General features: G+C 36.8%; 1 protein-coding gene and 1 long non-coding RNA gene across 7 annotated transcripts in view; one reads left to right on the top strand and one right to left on the bottom strand.

Annotated features, from left to right (window-relative positions):
• LOC116591010 overlaps nt 1–15,087 on the top strand; it is a 77,968-nt gene that overhangs the window by 48,725 nt on the left and 14,156 nt on the right. The window contains exon 3 of the long non-coding RNA XR_004285803.1: nt 4–133. This is a non-coding gene — a long non-coding RNA (uncharacterized LOC116591010). The remainder of the gene's footprint in view (nt 1–3; nt 134–15,087) is intronic.
• Nucleotides 5,593–15,087, bottom strand: part of TRIM69 (tripartite motif containing 69) — a 54,877-nt gene continuing 45,382 nt past the window's right edge. For all 6 annotated transcript variants that reach the window (XM_032343567.1, XM_032343564.1, XM_032343563.1 and 3 more), the window contains one exon: nt 5,593–6,187. In XM_032343567.1, the coding sequence (XP_032199458.1) occupies nt 5,646–6,187 (542 nt within the window). In that variant the 3' untranslated portion in view covers nt 5,593–5,645. The remainder of the gene's footprint in view (nt 6,188–15,087) is intronic.

Genomic DNA, 15,087 nt, shown 5'->3' with positions numbered 1-15,087 from the left:
CAGAGTAATGGGCGGGAAAAGCCCGAAGCTAAAGGAAGAGGCGTCTGGTCACTACTGGCGACCGGCGCGTGGGATTGTGAAGAAGCGGCTCAGCTTTCACCCCCGAGGTGGCGGAGAAGGGTCAGTCATGCTTGTGAGTGTTAAACCTTCAGTGTTAAAGTTATTGTGCTGTTGTTACAGGCATAGCCACAGGTTCTGTGGCATCAGGTATTATTTTGAAGTCAAACTCATTTTATCATTTATAAATGTTTCAATTAGAATCTGTAAAAGATAACGACTTTTAGAAAGACAAAACCACAATACCATCATCACACTTAAAAATAATAATTCTTTGGGGCGCCTGGGTGGCTCAGTGGGTTAAGCCGCTGCTTTCGGCTCGGGTCATGATCTCAGGGTCGTGGGATCGAGTCCCACATCGGGCTCTCTGCTCAGCAGGGAGCCTGCTTCCCTCTCTCTCTCTCTCTCTCTCTCTCTCTCTCTCTCTGCCTGCCTCTCCATCTACTTGTGATCTATCTCTGTCAAATAAATAAATAAAATCTTTAAAAAAAATAATAATAATAATTCTTTAATACAGTCAAATTGCACCAGTGTTGAAATTTCTGTTTTGTTTTGTTTTTTTCCAAAATTATACTTTGCTTTTCGTTTCCACCACCCATCACCTACCCCCCCCATCAGTTTTGATAATCTATATTTTTCTGGTGTTGGGTCCATTAAAATAAAATTTCAAAAATATTGATATAAAGGTGATAAAACATTTTATTATCTTTTTAAATATCTGCAGGCTCTGTAACAATGGTTCCTTTTTCATTTCTGTTATTAGTCATTTGTGCCATTTTATTTCTTGGTCTCACCACAGCTTTGTCAGTTTTATCAGTCTTTTCAAAGAATAAATTTCTGGCTTTGTTGATACTCTAATGTATTTTCTATATCATTAATTTTTGTTCTTGTAAGTTTCTTGATTTTAAATTGCTGTTTTATTAATTTCTTGAAAGAGATGAGTGATTTTCATTCTGTTTTCTAATATGTGCATATAAGGCTATAAATTTTCTTGAAATTCTGTTTGCTTAAAAATTTCCAGGGGCGTCTGGGTGGCTCAAGGGCTTAAAGCCTCTGCCTTCGGCTCAGGTCATGATCCAGAGTCTTGGGATCCAGACCCACATGGGGCTCTCTGCTCAGCAGGGAGCCTCCTTCCCTTCCTCTCTCTCTCTCTGCCTACTTGTGATCTCTCTCTGTCAAATAAATAAATAAAATCTTTTAAAAAAAATTTCCAAACATGAGATTATGTAGTTAACTTGTTAATGATTTCTATTTTAAATGCAGTAAGGTCGAAGAATATGGTCTATATGGTTATAATCTTTTAAAATGTGTTGAAATTTCCCTTATGATTGAAGTATATAGTCAGTGTTCTCTGTGTGTTTGCAAAGAATATTCTGCAGCTGTTGGATATTCTGAGTGTTGGATGCAGGATTCTGCATGTTTATATGATCAAGTTTGTTATTCATATTGTCAGGTTTTACTGTCAGTTACTGAAAGAAGCATATTAAAATCTCCTTTGTGGATAAATTGATTTATTGTTAATTTTTGCTTTATATATATTGAAATTATGTTGTTAGGCACATGCTAATGTATACTTTCTACTTGACTGAACTATTAAGCCCTTAAATATGAAAGGCAAAACTTTAAAACACAGGAATAAAACAGGGAAGAATACCTCTCAGGCCTCTGGGTAGAGAATAACATTTTAAAAGACAAAAGTATTAACCAGTAGAAAGTATTTGCACTATGAATAACCAACAAAAGATTGGTATGTAGAGCACGTAAGTAACCCTATGATTCAGTAAGAGACAGACAATGCAATAGATAATATGGGCAAACATCTGAATAGAAATTTCATAGAAGAAGAAATTTAAGTGGCCAATAAACTTAAAAAAAGATGCTCAGCCATAGGGGTAATTAGGGAAATGCAAACTGAAACTATGAGATACCATCATGTACTCACTTAACTGGTAATAATTGAATTGCTAAAAACATAGATTAATGGGAACTTTAGGAATGTAAATTGGCATAGTCACTTTGACCAATAATTTAGCATTACTTACTTAAAAATGTGCATACCCTACTGGCCAGCATTTATTAGATATATACCTAGAGAAACTCTTGCTCTCCTTTACTAGTACATCTTGTACAATAATGTTTATGGCAAAATTGTTGCTAAAGCAACAGCAACAACCAAAAACAAAACTAGAAACAACTACTTACTTATCAATAGTAGTTTGGATATTTGAACTGTTGTAGCTTCATAGAATGAAATACAACATAATTTTGAATTTCAAAAAAGCTAAGGAAGACATAGAACATGATTCTATTCATTTAAACTTCAAACAACAGACATAAGGGGGGTTCCTGGCTGGATCAGTTGGAAGAGTATGTGACTCGAACTCAGGGTGGTGAGTTTGAGCCCATATTGGGTGTAGAGATTACTTAGATAAATATTTTTTTAATTAAAAAAATCCAGGCATAATGAAACTTTCTTTTTAAGGATACATATATATGAAAAAACAAATCAGTATGGTTGTTGGGAAAATATACCTATGAATTATTTTTAGAAAGGAAAAAACAGGTATAAAATATAGAATAATGATTACTTCGGGGCCTAGAGAGGGGCACTGGGGGCCTTAAAAGGTTTTGATATTATTCTATATGCAAAACTAGATGGTCAATTAATGAGTATTTGTTTTTTGTATCATTCTCTAAATTGCATATATATATATACACTCACACACACATTTTATATATATATATATATATATATATATATATATATACTCCCTTGTGTATATTTTACAATTTAATTCTTAAGAATAATCAATTAGGTAAACTTTTGAGGGTTTTTTGTAAAGTAGTTAAACATATCTCTGGCCTTGAATAAATCACTTTTACTCATCTGAATAATAAATTTGTCCAGAGCATCTCTTTCCTAGGAAGTACTTGGTAATCCAACATTTCTCTTTTTTTCTCCTATATCTCAACTATGTTATACAACTGTGCAATGATATTGCCACTGCTATTCTAAAGGTCAATTTGTCACAGAAAAGTGCAGTCATTCTCCTTTTAAGGTTCTCATCTCTGAATCCTAACACAGTGACTTTACCTTCTACTTTTTTGTTACTAGCAGACTCATCTCCTATAGCCTTGGATAGAACAATATATAAGATAGCTCTAATAATAATTCTTAGTGAATACCATTCAGAGTCTATTTCTAGCAGTAAAGTCTCATATTGGTGTTTTTAATGATTCATACTCATTAGAAGGATTCCTGCCTTTAATTGTAATCTGAATTCTATATAGAAGGATTGCTCAAATTATTCTGTATAGAATAACCAATTATCGGGGAAAACTGCACGAAAATAAATTTGTGTTATCTATGATAAGACAAATGCTGAAAAGTTAAGATAGTATGTTAGAGAAAATATTAAGGTAGATACCTCAGATAGTGGAAAATATGTATACACCTGTGGTCTGTCCTGGTTCCCCTGGTGATTCAGAAAAAAATATTTATTTTTCCCTTTTTTGAAAAATTTATTGTGGTATAATTTACATCCCATAAAAATCTGCCTGTTATAAGTATATGGTTTACTAATTTCTAGTATATTTATGCAGCTATCCAACCATCAACCACAAAAAACATTCATTTTTAAGAAATATATTTACCAATTCAGATTAGAACTTTTTATTCATTCCTATTCATCTTTCGCTATCTCCAACTTAATAACAACTTTTCTTTAGAATTTTATCTTCCTGTTCTGGTGAATATTAACCTCTCCTTTCTCTAAACTCTGTAGTACTTCTCTATCCCCAAAGACAGGCTTTAGATATTGATTAAATATCCAAGCATCTGAATTTAAGTCTCTCCAAATGAACCTTTTTTTCTTTTTATGTTTCTTTCACATCTTTCAAAACATCTAGCAAGGTTTCAGGCACAAAACAAGTCCTTATTACATTCTGATCAAAATGAATTTATTTATTTATTTATTTAAAGATATACAATTTGGGGCACCTGGATGGCTCATTCAGTTAAGTGACTGGCTCAGGTCATGATCCTGGGGTCTTGGGATCGAAACTCTCATTGGGCTCCCTGCTCAGTTGGAAACCTGCCTCTCCCTTTGCCTCCCCTTTGCCCCGCTTATACATGTGCTCTCACTCTCTTTCAAATGAATAAATAAAATCTTTTGAAAAAAAGATACATGATTTATGTATTTATTTATTTATTTATTTAAGTAGGCCCCATGTCCAATGTGGGGCTGGAACTCACAGCCTCGAGATAAGACTTGCATGCTCTACTGACTGAAACAGCCAGGTGCCATGAATTTTTTTTATTTATTTAAGTAGTTTTCTTTAAAAGTAGCCATAGTCATGTCATGCTGTTTGCTCAACTCAGCGGCTATGAATATGTGTGTATTGTAAATGCCAGCGGTACAAATGCCACAGAATATTACCTGTGGTATGTGTGTATCCTTCCCATTATGAAAGATAAATAAGGGGGTTTTTACCCTGCCAAAGAGTGTTGGTGAATGCTAATTGTAATTTTAAAGGGCCAGTACTGTAGGTCCTAGGTACCCCTACCCCCCACCGACAAAAACCCTATCAGATATAGAGAATGAAGCCCAGTTAGATGGGACTTTGAAGGAAAAGAAGGGATAGTTCATCAAGGGTACTGCTGAGCTAAATGATGCTAAGAACTGTAGACAGAAGGAACATGCTAGAAGATGAGTGTACTGGAGAGGACAAGATAAAAAATACTTATATTTAAATTATAGGCAGGAATGATGGAAAAGACATAGTCAAAAGCAGACTGAAATACTTAAATATATTTGAGTACAGAAGAACAAGTACCTCCATAGACAAAGCAAGAAAAAGAGAGTCAGATTTGCTGGACTCTTGAGAGAATTCAAGACAAAATTATAAACTAGCCCAGATGATTTCCTATTTTTTCTATAAATCTCTGCAACAAGTTCTAGAAAAGATAGCTATTGCAAAATTTATATTAAAAGATAAATGGGGGGGTGCCTAGGTGGCTCAGTTGATTAAGCTTCTGCCTTCAGCTCAGGTCATGATCCTAGAGTAATGGGATCGAGCCCCTCATTGGGCTCCCTGCTCAGCAGGGAGTCTGCTCTTCCCTCTCCTTCTGCTCCTGCCCCCCTCTCGTGCTCTCTGTTTCTCTCAAAATGAATAAATAAAATCTCTTAAAAATAAAAAATAAATAGGAATAAGAGTACACATCTAAAAATTTACCTATTAAGAGTCTAGTGCTAAGAATAGTGGCAGCATAATAGAATTTCAGGGCACTTTTGGAAAGGCTTTCCAGGCATCACAAACTGAAGTTGCAGTTTGCTCCAGTAACAATAGCATGATGATCATTCTCATGAAGAGTGGCTCCTGTGTCACAGAAGACCCCAGAGAAGTGGAAGAACATCTTGAAAAGCTCCAGTGAAATCCATTTAAGACACTGAGAATAGAATTTAGTTTTGTGAATCCTTTCTTCATTATTCTAGAGTTTCCCATAAACTGGAAAGAGAAACAGTGAGACTGGTAAACTATTTTAATATCTCTTTAATAACACTCTGAATACACAATAGTATGACTAATTACTGTGGATGTAAGATATGCAAGGGTTCTTTATTCTCTCCACCATCATTAAGGCAAGGGCAGAAGTAGGGATAAAGTTTCTCCGTGAAATTGTTAGTGAAGGTGTAAATGTGGGTCATGGTTTTAGCGTTGTAGAAGGACACCTGCCCTCCTTCATAATCCAGATATATGCCGACCTTGTTGAGGTTGTTAGTCAGTTTCAGACTGCAAGATGGCAAATCCAGAGCCTTTAGATCAGTTTGGTTCCTTAGTCTTAAAAGCCAGAATCCTTGCTCAGGAGTCAGGGGACAGCTGCCCTTCCGAATGATGGATTCTCTGACGACTCCAACTGTCCATTTTGTCTTCTTTGCTACTTCTACTTCCCAGTACCACTTTCCAGATGTGAAGCCTTTTGAGCCCAGCACAGCCACACTTGAGTCAAACCTTTCTGGATCATCGGGCATTACCTGCTTAATGTCACCATGCCACACACTAGTTCGGTTTTTGGAGAGCATCAGATTTGGGTGAGCTGTTTTAGGGTCCAGAGTTAATGAAGATAGGCCTAATAAGAAAAGAAAGCAAGGCATGGGAGAAAAGGGATGAATGCAAATTCCTGTAGTTAAAGACCATATTTACACAGAAATCACTACTTTATCTTCCCATGCACGTATGCTCTTAGACAAGTAATTACTTATATAACATGTTTTATACTCATGTGGTTATATTCTATACATGTTTTAATTAGTGGTACAAGTCTGACTTTATTCTGAAGAAATTTATGGTCCAACAAAGAAAACAACAGAAATAATATTAATCTGTACTAAAAAAATTTTTAAGAAAATACAAATGTCGAAGGCATAAAGATAGGTAAGTTTGTCCTTGGAAGATTTTTTAAAGACAATAAGTATTTCAGTTATGAGATATATTCAGAATGCACTGGATAAACAGAAGCCAAAACGCAATGGGTTAAAAATAGTAGCTTATGTGATGGGGAGGGTAAAGGCTTGCCTATTAGAGGCAGGTAATTCTGAGCTACCTGGGAGGGTTTAGAAGACAATGGTGAGAAATTTATATTTGGTTTAATAGATAATGGGACTTTTGAGATGTTGAGTGGTTTATGCCACTGCTAATCAGAATGTGTGGTTACCAATTTGGGACAAAACAGTACAGAAATTAAAATTAAGCTCTTAGAATCTCTCATTCTGTCCTTCCTTCCTTCTTCTTCTTCTTTTTTTTTTTTTGTTAAATATTTATTTACTTATTTTAGAGCGATAAAGAGAATGGGTGGGGAAGGGCAGAAGGAGAGAATCTCCCTAGCAGACTCAGAGAGGAGCCCAACTTGGGGCTGGATCTCATGACCATGAGATCATGACCTGAGCCCAAATTAGGAGTCAAACACTTAACTGACTGAGCCACCCAGGTGCTCTGCTCTTAGAAACTTTCATAGCAATCTGATAGAGTAATTTTATGTCAATTGGTCTAATAATTAAACAACTAGGCTTGCACTTTGTAATATTTTTTAATTCCACTTTTTCAGGTAATTTATTTGTATTGTCTTCCACAAATATATCAGTCCATGACAGGTTGAGATTTTAAAAACTGATTATTCATCACAGGCTATTTGTCTAGCACAGATTTAGACAAGTAAGTGGGCAGCAATGTAAAAAATTCTAAATGAAGAGATGTTGGAAGCATATCAGCAAGGAGATAACATAAATTTCAGGTGTAAGGTAACCAAACCTTGGCACAAAATTTGATAAAGGAAACAAACTATGTGTTCACATAAGGGACACAGATACCTATATGCATGCACTTGCCATTAATGAATTTATTTATCTTGGAAGTGAGATCAGTCCAGTCTAACTTTCTCTTCCCAGAGAAGCTAGAGTCTTTTGTATCATCCCAAGAAATTCTCTTCTAATATGAGACTTTGTAGAATCCTGACGTTTTCCATACAGGCTGAATCTTCCCTCCCTCACATATCGCCATTTGTCTTGGGTTGTTCCTCTTCCAGTGTGAGAACTGGGATTTCTTTAGAGTTGTCAGATTCCTTACCAACCTTTTTAGAACTGCAGTCTGCTGTTGTCACCAAACCTCTCACACCTCCAGCTAACTCAGCATGCCCTGGCTCCAAAGATAGAAGTCAGCTTTGCCTCCCCTCTTTTCTTCTCATACCATATTCCGTTCAACAGTAAATTCTGTCAACTCCACCTTTAAAATATATCCTGAGCCTACTCAGAATACAGACAGTTAACTTTCACAAATACTGTTAGCCTGGACTATTGCAGTAGCTTTTTAACTGTTCTTTTTCCGCTCTTGCCCATCTGCATCCTATTCTGCCATATGAATGAAATCATCCAGTTCTAATCAACACACTCTTGATGCTTTCCATCACACCCAAGATAAAATCTGGAGTCCTTACAGAGCAAACAGGACCTACATGATTTACCTACTTCTGTGACCTCACCTCCTAACACATACCTCCCTTATTTACTTTGATCCAATCACCTCTACCTTTTGGCTGTTTCTTGAATATACCAAACTCTTTCAGACTTGAGGGTCTTTACACTTTCTTTCCTTGTCCTCAAACACTCTTTCCCCATATGGTTTACTCCTTTACATTATTCCAGCCTTTGTTCATGCAAGTTCAGTGAGATATCAGTAATAGAATATAAATAGATACTGCAGTGTTCACTATAAAATTCTTTAAAGTTTTCTGTACGTTTGGAAACGTCTGGAATAAATACATAGGGAGGAATAAATACATAATAAAACATAGGGAGGGAGGAGTTAACTCCTCAAAGTTTATTTTCTGGCTAATGCCAAAAATAGTAGTTTCATCTGTCCATCACTGTTTGTACCCTTATCCTACTTTATTTTTTCTCATGAATACTTACTTACTAAATACACCTTACTTGATTTGTTTTAACAATGGTTTTCACTTTGTGAAATTATTTACTGTTTCAATGTCCATTTCTTCCACTAGAATGTAATCTCTGAGAGGGTAGGGACTTTATTTTGTTTCCTCACATACCTTCAAAATTTGTTACTGTTCATAGTTCATTCAAGCATTCAAGTAACTATTTGTTCAAGCATTCAAGTAACTATTTGTTAAATAAATAAATAAATAAACTTCAGAATTCCATTTGAATCCTTGACACCTAACTAATCCCACCATGCTTCTTATTCTTGTTATGCTTGGCCAAAACCCATAATGTAGTCCCTCCCAGTGATTTACCCTTTAATGTACTCTTATCCCCATTGGTCTGTTCTTTGGTTCCTCTGCCTTCACCCATCCTCCTACTCCTCCCACCCATCCCTTTCACTTTGCCCTGTAGAACTCCCTCTCTAAATAACTCTCCTGCATCCTCACTTTACAGATTTCTCTCATCACCTTACCCTAACAGAAACCTGGCTGGTTCTTCTCCCCAAAAATGCAACTTGTTGGGGTGCCTGGGTGGTTCTGTGAGTTAAAGCCTCTGCCTTTGGCTCAGGCCCTGATTGAGTCCCACATTGGGCTCTCTGCTCAGCAGGGAGCCTGCTTCCTCCTCTCTCTCCCTGCCTCTCTGCTTACTTGTTATCTGTCAAATAAATAAATAAAAATCTTTAAAAAAAAAATACAACTTGAAAAGTTCATGAGACTATTCATTTTCTAATTTCAGAGCTACCACTGGCATTTCTAGGCCGCTACTCTAATTCCTATCCTCATGTAAAAATCACTTTTCTTTTGAGGCTCTTGTCATTCCATTTCATAATACCCTCTATCTCTATTTGATGTTATTATGTACAGACTTCCTCATTATACTCTCTGCATTTTAGGTTAACTTTACTCCTCTACCCCAACTCCAGCCCATCATCCCAAGTGATTTCACTATCTTTTGGATATAGCCATTTTTCCATTCTTACATTCTTGATTTTACTGCTAGTGATTTTTTACTCCATTATATTTCAGCTATCCATATTAATGACCACATTCTGGATCTTGTAGTCATTGGGAACTATTCATTCTCTAAAATTTTTTTTTTTAAAGATTTTATTTATTTATTTGACAGAGAGAAATCACAAGTAGATGGAGAGGCAGGCAGAGAGAGAGAGAGGGAAGCAGGCTCCCTGCCGAGCAGAGAGCCCGATGCGGGACTCGATCCCAGGACCCCGAGATCATGACCTGAGCCGAAGGCAGCGGCTTAACCCACTGAGCCACCCAGGCGCCCTCATTCTCTAAAATCTTAAACTCAGATATCCCATCCTCTTATATTTTATTTTTTCACTTTCATCTCCCCTACAACCATTACTTGATTTTATTAACAACTCTAGCCTTTCATTTCTCGTTATTATCCTAATCTGGCTGCTTCCTGGCTTAAAATCCTTCCCTAAACTACTGAACATTGACAGTTATATTGCCAATAACCTTATCACTTTTATCCTTGTATCTGCAGCATCTGCCACGCAACTCTCCAACCCTGGATCTATCCGGCTATCAAAATTAACATGCTAATTCCTGACCATTGTAGGAGGAAAATCACAAAATTGCACATGTAGATATTACTGCAGATTCGTTATTTCCATTCTGTGTTTGACCATCAGCACTGCCTAGAACTCCTATATTTCCCAATCAAATACTTTCCAGTTCCTCACAACAGCAATTTCAGACCTGCAACAACCTCCTTAAACCTCTATACCATCACTTCCTTCCTTATTGCCAGGCAGATTACTTCATCTCCTGCTTCACAAAGAAAATATAGTATATCTTATAGGAATCCCTCACTTCTAACCACTCATTCTGCAAGTTCCATCTGATAAAATTATTTACCTCTACCATTTTATCTTGTCTCCATTTTCAGAGGAAACTGAGGAAAGTCAATACTTCTGTCTGCTAGATCTCCCTCATTCTTCCTTCCTTCCACTAGTTATCCCATCTTTTTAAAATTTAATTTAATTAAATTTTTTCAGTGTTCCAGGAAGTTATCCCCTGTCCTATACCATTGGTTTCTGCCTTTGTATAGGCTGTTTTCCTTCACTATGTTTTATAAAGTTCTTTTTTGGGGTGCCTGCCTGGCTCAGCTGGAAGAGCACGTGACTCTTGATGTGGAGATCATGGGTTCGAGCCCCACGTTGGGTGTAGGGATTACTAAAAATGTTTTAAAAAGTCTTCTTTTGATTCTGTTGCCACATTCACATCTTCCCTTTTAGTGAAGCTTCTCAAGCAAGTGACCTATTTACTTCACTACTGCTTCATTTCAAATCATTCCTGAACCCTTCATAATATAACTTAAACACAATCCACTCATTTAAAATTGCTGCACTGAAAGATAACCACACACACTAGTATACTCACAGTCTTAGCAGCCAAAGTATATAAATAATTCATACAACTTGCACAACTGCACGAGAAAAGATATTTGCAAATGACATATCCTCTATGGGGTTAATTTCCAAAATATATAAAGAACTTAGACAACAACAAAAAAAAAAATCAAATTTTTAAAAACCGGCAGAGGACCTGAATAGACATTTTTCCAAAGAAGACCTACATATGGCCAACAGACACCTGAAGAGATGCTCAACATCATTAAGCCTCAGAGAAATGCAAATTAAGGCTACTTTACTCCTGTCAGAATGACTAGAATCAATAACATGAGAAATAACAAGTATTGGAAGATGCGGAGAAAATGGAACTCTCGTGTACTGTTGGTGGGAATGCAAATTGGTGCAGCCAGTATAGAAAACAGTATGATGTTTCCTCAAAAAGTTAAAAATAGAATTACCATATGATCCAGTAATTCCACTACTGGGTATTTACCCAAAGAATATGAAAACACTAATTTGAAAAGATATATGCACCCCTATATTTACTGCAGCATTATTTACAATAACCAAGATCTGGAACTAACCTAAGTGTCCATCGGTAGATGAATGGATTAAAAATGAGGTGATATATATATAATGGGATATTACTCAGCCATAAAAAAGAATGAAATCTTGCCATTTGCGGCAACATGGATGGATCAAGTGAATAAGTTAGAGAAAAACACATACCATATGATTTTTTCATACATGGAATTTAAGAAACAAAACAAATGAATAAAGAAAAAAAGACCACTCCCCCCCTTTTTAAAAAGATTTTATTTTTAAGTAATCTCTACACCCATCATGGGGGGTGCTTGAATTCCCGACCATGAGATCAAGAGTTGCATGCTCCACCAGCTGAGCCAAACAGGTGTTGTCCCAAGAAAACAGACTCTTAAAAACAGAGAGCAAACTGATGGTTGCCAGAGGGGAGGTGAGTGGGAGAATGAGTGAAATAGAGGGGATTAAGAGTACACCTATCTTAATTAGCACCAAGAAATATATGAATCCTTGAATCATTTTTTGTGTACCTGAAACTAATATAACACATGACATGTTAATTATCTTGAGTAAAAAGAAAAAAAAAAAAAATTGCCCTTACCAAAGTCCCCATCCCTGTTAAAAAATCTCTTTCCAATCACTGTTTTTCTTTTTTCTTTTTTTTTCTTTTCTTTTCCTTCTTTCTTTCTTTTTTTTTTTTTTTTTTTTCGGAGAGGAACAGAGATGGGGTAGGGGATGAAAGGGGAGAGGGAGAAAGAAAAGAGAATCTTAGGCTCAGTGTGGAACCCAAATGCAGAACTTAGTCTCTCAACCCTGAAGTCACGACCTAAGTCAAAATCAGGAGCTGGGTGCTTAACTGACTGAGCCACCCAGGTACCCCTCCAATCATTTTCTAAATTGGTCTTCACGTTTGGCATGAGTGACTGCTCCCTTCTTCTTGACACTCTTTTTCCTTAGATTCTGTGTGTACTGCATTTCCTGGTTTTCTTCTTAACCTCTTTTGCCAAAATTCCTCAGTCTTTTTGGGAGGCGTCATTGCCCTTTATTTCTATATAAGATGTTCCCTCCTTAACTGTATGTTCTCACTTTTCTTGGGAAATCTAATTTATATCAACAGCTTCAGCCACCCGACTCAATACTGCTTATTTTAGCCCTGGCCTCTCTTCTAAGCTCCCGTTAGAATAGTTACCCATTTGAATATATTCACTTAGTTTTCCTATAGATCCTTCAACACAACATGGCCAAAATGAACTCCTCAACCTCCTCTAAAATCTGTATCTCCTATAGTTTTATCCTTCACACTACCTTTCCCTATCCCCTACTACCAACTCCTATCCAGTATATTTCAGCTTCTGGAATTCTGTCTCTAGAATCTATTCTTTTTTTTTTTTTAAGATTTTATTTATTTATTTGACAGAGAGAGATCACAAGCAGGCAGAGAGACAGGCAGAGAGAGAGAGGAGGAAGCAGGCTTCCCACCGAGCAGAGAGCCCAACTCGGGGCTCGATCCCAGCACCCTGGGATCACGACCCGAGCCGAAGGCAGAGGCTCTAACCCACTGAGCCACCCAGGTGCCCCTAGAATCTATTCTTTATTTTCCATTCCCATTCCCATGCCTTTGGCTTAGCTCTTAACTTTTCGCATAGGTAGCTAGTCATAGACTCTACTCTGGTCTTTTAGTGGCTCTATCCTGGGACAGAAATTATGTCTTTTTATTTCTGTATCAATTGAGTCCAACTTAGTGCTTAGTACATACTAGGCTTTCCAAAAGAGAGTGTTGAATAAATGAATAAACTTTGGTAATGTTTTACTGGTACATAACTAAAAGAAATAAGGTGGTTTAAAAAAATTTTTAATGATTTAATTTATTTATTTGAGAGAGAGAGAGAGAGATCAGTGGGAGAAGTAGACTCCCTGGCAAGCAGGGAGTCCGACGTGGGACTCAATCCCAGGACTCCAGGATCATGACCTGAGCCAAAGGCAGTTGCTTAACCAACTGAGCCACCCAGGCGCCCCAGTAAAGTGATTTTTTAAAAGATTTTATTTATTTATTTGAGAGAGAGAGAATGAGAGAGAGAGAGAGTATGAGAGTAGCCAAGCAGGGAGCCTGATGTGGGGGACTTGATCCTGGGAGCCCAGTATCATGACCTGAGCCAAAGGCAGTTTCTCAACCAACTGAGCCACCCAGGCACCCTGTATTAAAGTGTTTTAAATTGAATTATTCCATACATTGGAATTGATAAAACTACAACCAGCAGACAAAGGTAGGCTGCTGCCTGTTTTGTAAATAAATTTGTATTGAAAACATTAACTGAAAATTAAACACATTAACAGCCATTCATTTACACATTGTAAATGATTGCCATTTCTTTTTTTGTTTGTTTTATTTGTTTATTCGACTGTAAGAGACACAACGAGAGAGAGAGAGAGAAAACACAAGCAGGGGCAGTGGGAGAGGGGAAAAGCAGGCTTCCCACCAAGCAGGGAGCCCAATGTGGGGCTCAATCCCAGGATCCTGGGATCATGACCTGAGCCAAAGGCAGATGATTAATAATGAGCCAGCCAGGCACCCCTATGATTGCCATTTCGCTGCAATGACAGTTAAGTAGTTAAATTTTGTTGAAACATGCAATCCACAAAACCTAAAATATTTACTATCAGACCATTTATTTTAAAAAAAGAAAAAAAGATCTAGCCTCTGCCCTAAAACAATAGCTTCTATTATAAGGCAGGAATAGAGAAAATACAAGCCTAAAGAATAAGCAAAGGTCTAGAAATAAAAAGTAAGAAGTATATTTTACCAAGGTTCGACCACAGTTACGTTATTAGTAAAAATAACCATAGATTAAATGAATCTCATTTTATTTTCTTAGATGTCGACTTATACCAAAAATAAAGAAAAGTCAGTTTGTGCTTTAGATGATTGCTAGAAGTGAATTTTGATTTTACAGGGCAAAGAGTACAAGAAGTAAAACATGTGATCTGAACAATGCTCGAATTTGCAGAGTAGAGTAACACAGAAGAGGGAGCTATATAGAGACTTTCAAATATCTACGAAGGGATTCCCTTAAGGTTGTATTAATGTACAGTGAAACTAATTAGGGCCAGTGAAAGAATCTCTAGAAAACGGGAGGCTGAACAATTACTAGAGCTCACACAAGTCTGGCAATAGTTTTCAATCCTTCAAGCCATAATGGGAAAATGTTGTAATGTATGGAACATCAGGCAGAGTACTCCGAAGGATATTACATTAGGAAATGGGCTGAGTTAGCCCTACATTAAAGACTGCTCTTGAAGCACTCTAGCAAAGTTTAAACAACTCAACAAAGCTTAATGAAAGCATCAAAAGGAAAAAGGTTATTTAACTACATGCCAAAGTTAAATCCAATAGAATTTAAAGGATTACAACAAGATCCAGTGAACAGCAATGTAAAATTGATCATGTTTGGCATTCAATAAAAAATGACCAGCTGGCAGAAACAAATCTCCCATGCAGAAGAATTCCAAATGTAGATAGTCTACATTCCTTAAGTGTGGGCTGTGCATGGTGACTTCCTTCCATAGTGTAAAGGGGTCAGGGAGAAACTTTATAATGAGAAACCTGACAAATACTGC

The sequence above is a fragment of the Mustela erminea genome, chromosome 5 (genome assembly GCF_009829155.1).
Source record: "Mustela erminea isolate mMusErm1 chromosome 5, mMusErm1.Pri, whole genome shotgun sequence".
In the NCBI taxonomy this organism is placed as follows: domain Eukaryota; kingdom Metazoa; phylum Chordata; class Mammalia; order Carnivora; family Mustelidae; genus Mustela; species Mustela erminea.
The sequence above is the reverse complement of the archived record's forward strand: the minus strand, read 5'-3'. Positions and strand labels throughout refer to the sequence as shown.